General features: G+C 39.4%; 1 protein-coding gene across 1 annotated transcript; it reads left to right on the plus strand.

Annotated features, from left to right (window-relative positions):
- Positions 1 to 1,518: 1,518 nt before the first annotated feature.
- LOC119492511 (perforin-1-like) lies at positions 1,519 to 8,639 on the plus strand. Its single transcript, XM_037777003.1, has 2 exons — positions 1,519 to 1,653; positions 8,139 to 8,639. The coding sequence occupies exons 1-2, from the start codon at positions 1,605 to 1,607 to the stop codon at positions 8,537 to 8,539; spliced, it is 450 nt and encodes a 149-aa protein (XP_037632931.1). The 5' UTR covers positions 1,519 to 1,604; the 3' UTR covers positions 8,540 to 8,639.
- The last annotated feature ends 3,381 nt before the right edge of the window (positions 8,640 to 12,020 follow it).

Genomic DNA, 12,020 nt, shown 5'->3' on the forward strand with positions numbered 1-12,020 from the left:
ATTTTATGCTACTTTATACTTCTACTCCACTACATTTCAGAGGGAAATATTGTACTTTTTACTCCACTACATAAATTATATCTGACAAATTTAGTTTATTTGTAGACTCAGAATGGCCATGGAGACGGGACCCCACTAGAAGACAGCCGTGGAGACGGGACCCCACTAGAAGACGGCCATGGAGACAGGACCCCACTAGAAGACGGCTATGGAGACGGGACCCCACTAGAAGACGGCCATGGAGACAGGACCCCACTAGAAGACGGCTATGGAGACGGGACCCCACTAGAAGACGGCCATGGAGACGGGACCCCACTAGAACACGGCCATGGAGACGGGACCCCACTGGAACACAGCCATGGAGACGGGACCCCACTAGAAGACGGCTATGGAGACGGGACCCCACTAGAAGACGGCCATGGAGACCGGACCCCACTAGAAGATGGACGGCCATGGAGACGGGACCCCACTAGAACACGGCCGTGGAGACGGGACCCCACTGGAACATGGCCATGGAGATGGGACCCCACTAGAAGACGGCCATGGAGACCGGACCCCACTAGAAGATGGACGGCCATGGAGACGGGACCCCACTAGAACCCGGCCATGGAGACGGGACCCCACTAGAACACGGCCATGGAGACGGGACCCCACTGGAACACGGCCATGGAGACGGGACCCCACTAGAACACGGCCATGGAGACGGGACCCCACTGGAACACGGCCATGGAGATGGGACCCCACTAGAAGACGGCCATGGAGATGGGACCCCTCTCAAGGACTCTGGGCATTGAGGTCAGGGAAACAGGAGACTGCTGAAGTACAGCCACAGGGGACTGCTGCAGCTCAGGAACTGGTCACTGCCCAGGTTTAGAAAGACAACCGTCCCTCTGTATTGATTATTAGAGGACTTTAGATTGTACAGTTCATCAAATGAAGTGTCTGCTGAGTCCATGACAGGTGGGTTCGTACTGTTACGGTTGGGAGAGCAGGCAGCAGGGGAAGGACCCAAACACAGTGAAAAGCAGGCTGACTGGTGCAGTTAAATGATATATCAAACAAAAGGATCACAGACTGAGATTGGAAGATGCAGGCAGGTCACAGCACGCAGTTATCAAGCAAACAAAACTCCACATAGCAACAAAAAGGGACCGACAAAGAAGAAAGGAACTGGGCTGGTATAACTAGTGAGTGACTAATGGGAGTGGGAAAAGGTGAGCAAAATGTAGTACTACAATGTTTTCCTCTCAAGCAGAAGTACACAGTATGTAGTATACAGCTGAATTGCATATTTTTGCTTTAGGAGCCTTTTGTAAGTTATTTCATGGTACAATGAGTTAGAATAGTAACACAATTAAATATTTTTCAAATCATATTAAATGCATAGCTGATTGGGGCCCTTTTAGTTGGGGGCCCAGGCAGTTGCCTACCTTGCCTAACGGTAAAGTCTGCCCCTCCAAGCATTGAGCCCGTTGTGAACAGGCATGTTTTGAACAGGCCCTACGCTAGTGTGATGTAATGCTGAGAGTGGAGCAGGTAGTGTTGTCAGCGTGTTGTGGGAGGGTGAGATGAAGCTGATATGAGGTTTGCTGGCCTTTAAAACCATGTGGAACAACACCCAGCATGGTGAGAGACCAGGTATCAAGACTACAGGTAAGACTTTCCATCTGTTACTGTAACTTTGCTTTAGTTTTGTGTTTGTGCTTTTAATTTCTTCAAACTAATCCGTGCCATTTTTTTCCCTGCATGTTTGTCAAGCGTTATCTACACTCTTCATTCCCTCTAATCAAGCTATCGAAGTGTCACAAACTGACATATTTGCTCAATGTGTTGCTAAATACATTGCAATGTGCACTTCTCAGTCTGATATCATTTAAATAAGCTTGTAGTTATCCAGTGGAACAGTTCTCTGAGGACACAGGACTAGAGGGAAACTGTGAAAACAGCCTAACAATGCATTACAAAGCTTGATGAAAGAAGAAAAAGGCACATGAAGATCCCTAGCAATGGTGTAAACATAATTTGGATTATCAAAAATCCCAAAAGAATGATTTAATGGGCTCCTGTGAATTCAGTATTTGATGTCATATGTATCCCCTATTCCTAATTTGCCTTTGTTTCTGTCTTGTTTCTTTTTTCTTTTTTTAAAGTTTAGAAGTTTTGTCTCTGATAATTGATGATTCTTACTTTAGTGAAAACTTGTGGTACATTTCATAAAATCTTCATTACATTCCTGCTTCTTGTTTAAGCCATAGCCTGTTTTTATTATTATTTCTTCCATTTTTTTTATATGATTAAACGTCCCACTGTGCTCCTCATTTTGGAATTATTTTCCATTGTCCTTAAAATGCTATTGTGTTGGAGGGTTTCATCTTCCGGTCCACTGTTACCAACACTGACATGCAACTGAGAGTCTGAAGGTATGAATAATAATAATAATAATAATAATAATAATAATAATAATAATATTAATAATAACTAACTAATTTCACAGTGGCAAAAAGTACAGTTTTAAAACACATGCCATTTTGTGTCTTATGATGAAACAATGGCTTGTCACCCCATCAAATTAAAAGGGATTTTTTTCTCTCAACCTTCGTTGCAGATGTGCAGACTGAGAGCATTAACACATTCAATTTTTAAGATTACAACTTAAAAAGGAATGTGTTTTAAGATGCTCTGATTGGTAAAACATGGGAAAGATTTGGCATAAGCCAACTAGATTAATGAATTAAATTGGACAGTGGGTCTGACACAAATAGGTCACCAGTTGAAGGAAGTGTCCACACCATAAGTATGTGTTTGGAATGATTGGAGATAACAAAGTGAATGGATCAACAATCTAAACAAATCCAGCTGTTATCAGACTACATTTTCACACTCTTTTCCTTTGAGGATGATAAAACTTCTCCCCCACTGCTGAAAACTCAGCGAGTCATAGTATTTGACTGAGCTGCTTTTTTTTAGGAATCACATCAAAGTGCTGCTATCATAGTGTCAGTCTGAGTTTGGACAGGAGGAAGCCGGCCCTTCGGCTGCATTCATTGAAAATACGACAACTCTGCACCTTCCCGCAGGGTTGTGCTGAGTTGTGTGTTTCTTTGTGCTTTAGAATTTAACTGCCGCGAAACAATCAGAAAACTAAAATGGCACTCAGAGAGCGCAGACCTCTGCCAAGATGCCCGAGTACGATTGCCCCCTCCCAACACCCCCGCCCCCTCTCCGTGCAGCTGGCGCCATCATCCACGTGTATTGGTGTTTATGTTGAGATCAGCTATATGTAGCTGAGCATCGTAAAACACTTCATTCAAACTGGACAGAAACAGAATAAAACTCACCTAAACCGTCGTCGTTACTCTTTCCAAGTGTGCTTTGGTCCAACTCGGTCTGGGTATCATTGGATAATCCGTTTTTCCTTTGGAATTCAGAAAGGAAAAAACGTTTTTTTATTTTTTCGTTTTAAACCAAATACGAGAAAACGGCTGTTTTCTCGTTTTTCGTTTCTGAATCAAAAAATGAAAAACGAACCCAAACCGAGCCGTTTGGTCTGGGTATCATCGGATAATCCGTTTTTCCTTTTGAATTCAGAAAGGAAATAACGTTTTTTTATTTTTTCGTTTTAAACCAAAAACGAGAAAACGGCCGTTTTCTCGTTTTTGGTTTCTGAATCAAAAAATGAAAAACGAACCCAAACCGGGCCGTTTCTTTGTTTTTGCGAATTCCTTTTCTCATTATTCGTTTTTAATTGAAGAACGGAAGTCACGTGGGTTTTTCGTTTTTTCGTTTTAAACCACAAACGAAAAACGGAATCACGTGGTGCTCTGTTTGTTTTTTGTTTCCAAACGAAAAACGAAAAAACCAAATTAAAAAACGATTCGATTTTAGTTTCTTCAAGTTTCTTTCTGTCATTTTCTCTTTTAAATTGAAGAGCGGAGAACGGCAGTCACGTGACCAGGAAGTGAAGGCAAACATGTCAAAATAAAAGCCAAGAAGATAGTTTGGTCATTCTATAAAAGTGTAACATTATTTAAGCACAGGATCAAAGTAACAGTAGAAGATAAATAGGCTAAATAAATACACAAATAAATACATACATAGATATTTTTTTGTTTTGTTATTTTCATTAACACATCATCATCATCATCATCTTTTATCCAAAAAGTGTGTGATAAATTACAGGGAGGGTCTCTACAGATGTTATACAACAGGGAGGGTCTCTACAGATGTTATACAGAACTCTCACATAATTGACAATTTTCTCTCTCACACTCTTACTATGGGCTGTTTCTTTATGTCGGCAGGTGAGAAGCACTATGTGGCTACTCCTTTCAACACACATGACACTTCCACCTGATCCCTTCACTCCATTAGGAAGGCTGTAGCCGAGTAGTTCTACATCATGATAATGCTGATTTTTCAACCAGCGATTATGATATTAATGCCAGCTAGACAGAATAAAGCTCTGTCTGTCATGACAATAGTACTGGACTGAAGGCCACTTCATCAAAATCATGGAAATTCACAATAATTAGGCCTGTGCTAAAAAAGCAGACACAAGTAAGCCAAGTGATCTGTGGCCTATCGCAATAACCTCCATATTGTGTAAAACCATGGAATGAGTTCTTGCCAGCCACCTGACCAGCACAGTGCTAGATCTGCTCCAGTTCGCTTAAATAAGAGCAACAGAGGCCCAGATGACGCTGTGCTGACTCTGCTTAACACAGTCACAAAACACCTTATGCATCCTAAAGGTTATGCCAGAGCTTTATTTGTGGATTTTAGCTCAGCTTTGAACTCAATGAAGACGCATATTCTCCTGAAAAGGCTCATTGATCTCAACATCAACACAGGGTTATTTGTGTGGATCAGAGGGTCTGTGTCAGGGAGAACATATCAGACGTGCTGCCCACAAGGCTGTGTTCTTTCCCCTGTGCTATTCTCTCTTTTTACTAATGAGTTTATGATCAATGAGAAACATTTTAGACTGTCTAAGTATGCGGATGACATGGCCTTAGTTGGCCTTTTACAGGAAACAGGCCCTCTAGGTGAAGCTGCCTATCTGGCCCACACTACAGCCCTTCAGACACGGTGTCACACTAGCCAGCTAGAAATCAATGTGGCTGAGAAGAAATAATGAATCATGTGCTGCACAAAACAACATCTGATCACAGAGCCAGTTTCACTTGATGGCCAACATGTTGAAACTGTGGAACACTTTAAATACCTCGGTACAGTCCTGGACACCCAGGTGAGCTTCTCTGAAAATACAGAGTATATTTTCAAGAGATGCTCACAGTGACCTTTATCTTCTAAGGAAACTTAGTGGCCTCGGTGTCAGCCAGCAGATTTTAGAATTAGTGTACAAAACTATTGTTGAGAGGATTTTAACCTTTAACCTTCCTGCCTGGTACGGTCACCTACACTGTAGATAGAAGAATAAACTGTCAAGGATTGTGTCAATGGCAGGCAAAATAGGTGGTAAACCCCAAAAGCCCTTGACTAAACTTTTTACAGAAAGGACGAGGAAGAAAGCGAGGAGTATCCTGGCAGATAGCTCCCACCCTCTCTTCAGCCAGTCGGGAGGCGCTATAGAGCCCCTCTGGCAACTAAACATGTGTTTAAAAAGTCTTTCATCCCAAATGCCATCAATATTCTAAACTCAACACAGGGACTGAGCAGATCTGAGCCACAGACACTGTCATGAACTGTTTTAATGTGTAACATAACCTGTCTCTGTGTTTTACTAACTGCTGTCTGGTTTTTAATGTCTGTTGTTTTCTGTGTTTTGTGAGACGAAGACATATTTCCACCCTGGTGGACAATAAAGTTTGATTGTATTGTATTGATCAGATCATATTGAGGGGCTGTTAACTTTACAATTTAGTTTGGAGGGAGATTCGGTATCAGGAAGTCAGTGCATTTTATGAGTAGGCCTTCTGTGACATTACCCACCGTAGGGGTCAGAGGTCACCACTCCTCAATCCCCAAGGATTTTCTTTTCAGTCAAATTTTCAATTTTGACGCATTTATAGATGAAAAGTCAAGTCAATAATCCTGGTCAATGATAGATAAGTATGGTTGATCAGCATGTTTGCCAACCTTCAGACATCATAGTCTGAGGATTAATCAGCCTGAGTTCACTAAAAAAATGAAATCACTAACTTTCTGTATTCTGTTTGGTGGTTTATGATCCTTTTCAATCATTTCTAGCCTATTTGTTAGTATATGTAATTTAGTTAATTTGTTCGACATCATGATAATGCTGATTTTTCAACCAGTGGTTATGACATTAATGCCAGCTAGACAGTCTTGTCTGTCATGACAATAGCACTGTACTGAAGCCCTTTCCTTTACTCGGGTGACTCTTTACAGCCATCTGAAGACAGCAGGTATCTGTTAAATCTACAGTATCTGGAGTGATGAAGTGGCCTTCAGTACAGTACTATTGTCATGACAGACAGAGCTTTATTCTGTCTAGCTGGCATTAATGTCATAATCGCTGGTTGAAAAATCAGCATTATCATGATGTAGAACTACTCGGCTACATCCTTCCTAATGGAGTGAAGGGATCAGGTGGAAGTGTCATGTGTGTTGAAAGGAGTAGCCACATAGTGCTTCTCACCTGCCGACATAGAGAAACAGCCCATATTAAGTGTGTGAGAGAGAAAATTGTCAATTATGTGAGAGATCTGAATAACATCTGTAGAGACCCTCCCTGTGATTTATCACACACTTTTTGGATAAAAGACATTCATGCGTTAATGAAAAGAACAAAACAAAAAAATATCTATGTATGTATTTATTTTTGTATTTATTTAGCCTATTTGTCTTCTACTGTTACCTCGATCCTGTGCTTAAATAATGTTACACTTTTATAGAATGACCAAACTATCTTCTTGGCTTTTATTTTGACATGTTTGCCTTCACTTCCGGGTCACGTGGCTGCCGTTCTCCGCTCTTCGATTCAAAACAGAAAATAACAGAAAGAAACTTGAAGACACTAAAATCGGATTGTTTTTTTTAATTTGTTTTTTTCGTTTTTCCTTTGGAAACAAAAAACAAACAGAGCACCACTTGATTCCATTTTTCGTTTGTGGTTTAAAACGAAAAAACAAAAAACCCACGTGACTTCCGTTCTTCAATTAAAAATGAATAATGATAAAAGGAATTCGCAAAAATATAAATAAAAAATTGTTTTTTTGTTTTTGAATTCAAAAGGAATAACGGATTATCCGATGATACCCAGACCGTTTCCCCCCTCCCTCCACCCCCGCTCTCTCTCTGTCTGCTGGCAGAAGGAAAGAGGCAGGGTGACGCGTCATGAACGCGCCATCAGTTACACTGCGCTTGTCTTAAAGCCTGTGGTGTTAATACACAGGCTGAGCGGAGTTATTAATAAAAATTTCTGAATCCGGATCATGATCCGGATCACCACCAAATTCTAATGGATTGTTCATTGTGCCACACCCCACCCCTCCAAAAAATGTCCTTCAAATCCATCACGGACTCTTGGAGAAATACTGCTAATGGAAAAACCAAAAACCAACATACCAACAAACCAACAAACCAACGCCGGTGAAAACAGAACCTCCTTCCTAGGCCTTCGGCCTTACCGGAGGTTATATCGTTTTATTTCTCAAAACTGGCGTTGGACATAAAAAAATGCTGTCATTGCATCTCTGGCAAGTGGTTGCCTCAAGACTCCATTCTCAAAATGTCTTTAAATGACTCTTATTATTTTTTTAAAGAGGGCGTAACAATCAAATAAATTATAATCCTGAATGATTGATGACAAGAGGAAGCAAGTAATATGGGGCCTAATAGTGATCCTTCAGTGACCCCACAGGGGATACCAGCAAAGCAGGATATGAAACTGCTCATACTGACTGAAGAATGCAGTCTGATACATCAAGGTCAACCAGTCCATGATTTTGCTTTTAATACCAACTTGGTTCTGAAGACAGCTAATCTGAATGTAATGGTCTACTGATTCAAAAGCAGACTTAATGAGGTCTAAGTGGAGTAAAACAGTGCAGTCACAAGCATCCTAAACTAAGAGTGTGTCATAAGACCCTCACAGGGCTGATTCATTGCCATGTAAGTCCCCAGATTAAAATGCTGCTGTTCCTCCTCCACAGCCTCCTGTGAAGCCATGGCCTCCAGCCGTCCCCTCCTTTTGTTGGTCCTGTGCAGTCTGACTGTGGTTGAAGCCCAGCTGAAGCTGTTTAACCTGCGGGCCAGTAAACTTCCCTCCAGCATCCTGGGAACCACAGATGGCTATGTCAAGGTTTTCTGTGGCTCCATCACTCTGGGTGAAACGTCTATTCGCAACAACAACAAAAACCCCTGGTGGGAGGAGGAGTTCACTGACTTCAAGGCCCAGCAAAATGACGTCCTGAGGCTCGAGGTTCATGACAGTGACTTACTCTTCGATGACCTGTTGGGAGTCTGCCAACGTCAGATCAAGCTGGGAACCCATCAGCATGAATGCTACCTAAAGAAAGGTGGCACCCTCCATTATACCTACATCCTCGGCTGAGACAGTCATTATGTATACTGTAGATGTATCTGACCTTAAGTCGTTACATGCAGCCTACAATTCTCTCAGATTAGCAATAAACTGTGCTACAACAACCAAACTTTTTGTTTTCAGTCATTTAGGATAATATTGTGGGAGTGAAACATATTACTTGACAAGAGTTGACTACCTTCTAAGGCTGACAGAGAGCTTGATTTATCACATTCCTAATGAACATCACACAAGCTCCTGCAAACCAATAGATATTCATGAGAATAGGATGCATATATGGGAAAGTTACAGCAAAATTTAATTGTTTGCTCCTTATACACATATCCCATTCCATCAGTGTTGAGCATGTTTATTCATGCACACACCACTGTCAAACACCAACATTGCTAATACAGGAAGGAGTAGGCCACATACTGTATGTAGGTAGAACATAAGGGTTGGGTTGGTCCATTTCCATACAGGACTGTGCATCCTGTCACAGACCTACAATTAACATTAGCCTTTTTGTATTAATCCTAACCACAGTCTTTCCCTAACATTAACCACATAGTTGCCATGCACAGAAAAACATCGTCATTGAACGTAAAAAAAAGCAGTTTCCCGGGGGCATCGGCCCGGAGGTTACCTCTCTGAATGAACTAAACCTCGGGGAGGAGACTGGCCGTGGGTCCGTGAAATAGTTCAGCTTCAAATTGTTGATGTGTACCGATACGAGGCAGCGGTGAGGGGGAGCCGCAGCAGGCAGATGACCCATTGTACGGAGCTGGGAACTATGACCGACGCTCTGACCCCATGACAACCACCTCATTTACATAATGAGGCAGAAATGCAAAAAGAAATGTGTAAAGAAAAAAAGTACAGAAATAAATAAGTTTGGGGAAATAAATAATGGGCAAAATGGAAAGGGAAAATAGTGCTGAAATAAATGAATAAATAAATGCATAAATACATAAATAAATATATTGTTTTTAAAAATGATGTAAAAATAATAGCAAAAAATAATAAATAAAAAATCAAAGCAAAAATAAATGAATCAATTTTAATTTCAATAAAAATAAAAACATTAATAAATAAAAGGGAACATTAAACAGAAGAGTAAATAAATAAGGGAATTAATACAGATATAAATAAATAAAGAATCAGGTCACATTTTATCAATTCATTAACTACATTTATTTTTAATGTAATTTTTTCTATATTTAATAACATTTATTTATTTATCGAGTCATGTATTTATTTATTCATTTATTTTTGATTCTGGCAGTATAAATAGTGAATGACTAATGGGAAAGTGGGAAAGGTGAGCAGGAGGTCTGGTGACTGTTGCAGGGCTAACTAGGGACAGATGAGATAGTGAAGTTATCTGAAACAAGAGGAGAGGTGAGTAACAAAATAAAACAGGCATGAATCAAACAAAGGAAAAACATAAGCGAGGAGCAGGGCTGGATTCCTTGGCATCTCATGCCTCCGTGTCTATTGATTCCTTTTATTGATTCTATTGATTCCTCTTATTGATTCTATTGATTCCTCTTATTGATACTTTCCAACAGGTACGCTGCACCATCAGTCGTCGAGTCCGCCCCCACATTGTTTTGCGGTACGTATATATGTCCTAGACATTACGGTAAGAGCGTGTCGGAACTGACTTCAAACTAAAAGCACCATTCTGATGAACATGATAGGCCTTCAAAATAAAAGCACTGTTCTCATAAACTTGAAAAGCCATTTCACATTTATTCAATGGGTCAATCAGTCAGTCAATAATAAATAAATAAATAAATAATTAAACAAATAAATACATAAATGAATACAAAATAAATATATGAAACAAAAAGAATACATATGAAATACTAAATTTTTTTTTTTTTACCGCCGCGGTCAGGACCAAGCCTTGATACATGGACGCCCGCTCTACCAACTGAGCTAACCCAGGCGCCATGAAATACTAAATTAAATGAATGATGATTTAAAAGAAAAACAACCGCCTCAAAAATGCAGTTCGCAGAAAAATGTTAATCCAATTGTGTAAATACTTAGTCAAACTTAATGTTAAAGAATACATTTCCAAAGACTAATCTGACTTTTAAATTATAGTATAACACCTCATAATCAGCACCTTCATGTTTCTACTAAGTGCTTAATTTCACTTGAGATAGATAGAATTGATAAAAGGAAACTGTCAATTATCATACGCTACTTTCACTTCAGAATAATAGCAGACCACCTTAGGGGAATCACTTAGACAATATATTCTGATGGAGAATTTAAAAATTAAAGCGCTTTAAAATCTCATATATGGGCTATCTTCCCTCTAAATCCAGATTGGAATTAAAAGGAAACTGTCTACTAGCACGAACTGATTTCACTTCAAAATGATAGCAGTCTACGTCAGAGTGTCACTCAGAGAATATTAGGACATTCTGAAGTAGAATTTCAAAATTAAAGCCCTTAAAACATCTCATATATATGGGCTATCTTACCTCTAAATTCAGAATATAATGAAAAGGAAACTGTCCAATATCACAGACCAATTTCACTTCAAGATGACAGAAGACGACCCCTACTGTTAACCTAAAGTGAACTTAGTGTGTGACAGTGGACAGTTTCCCTTTAATTGTAATCTGAAAGTTGTAGTTTTATTTCTTAAAACTAAAGAAGCTGTAGTTTTGTTGCCTAAATCTAAAGAAGTTGTAGTATTGTTGCCTAAATCTAAAGAAGTTTTAGTTTTCTTGCTTAAACCTAAAGAAGTTGTAGTTTTGTTGCCTAAACCTAAAGCACTTGTCTAAACCTAAAGTTGTAGTTGTATTGCCTAAACCTAAAGAAGTTATAGTTTTTTTGTCTAAACCTAAAGAAGTTGTAGTTTTATTGTCTAAACCTAAAGAAGTTGTAGTTTTATTGCCTAAACCTAAATAAGTTGTAGTTTTGTTGCCTAAACCTAAAGAAGTTATAGTTTTGTTGCCTAAACCTAAAGAAGTTGTAGGTTTATTGTCTAAACCTAAAGAAGTTGTAGTTTTATTGCCTAAACCTAAATAAGTTGTAGTTTTGTTGCCTAAACCTAAAGAAGTTATAGTTTTGTTGCCTAAACCTAAAGAAGTTGTAGGTTTATTGTCTAAACCTAAAGAAGTTGTAGTTTTATTGCCTAAACCTAAAGAAGTTGTAGTTTTGTTTCCTAAATCTAAAGAGGTTGTAGTTTTCTTGCCTAAACCTAAATAAGTTGTAGGTTTATTGTCTAAACCTAAAGAAGTTGTAGTTTTATTGCCTAAACCTAAAGAAGTTGTAGTTTTGTTGCCTAAACCTAAAGTTGTAGTTTTATTGCCTAAACCTAAAGAAGTTGTAGTTTTTTTGTCTAAACCTAAAGAAGTTGTAGTTTTGTTGCCTAAACCTAAAGTTGTAGTTGTATTGCCTAAACCTCAAGAAGTTGTAGTTTTGTTTTCTAAACCTAAAAGAGGGTGCAGTTTTGTTGTCTAAACCTAAAAGAGGTTGTAGTTTT

This window comes from Sebastes umbrosus, chromosome 8 (assembly GCF_015220745.1).
Source record: "Sebastes umbrosus isolate fSebUmb1 chromosome 8, fSebUmb1.pri, whole genome shotgun sequence".
NCBI lineage: Eukaryota > Metazoa > Chordata > Actinopteri > Perciformes > Sebastidae > Sebastes > Sebastes umbrosus.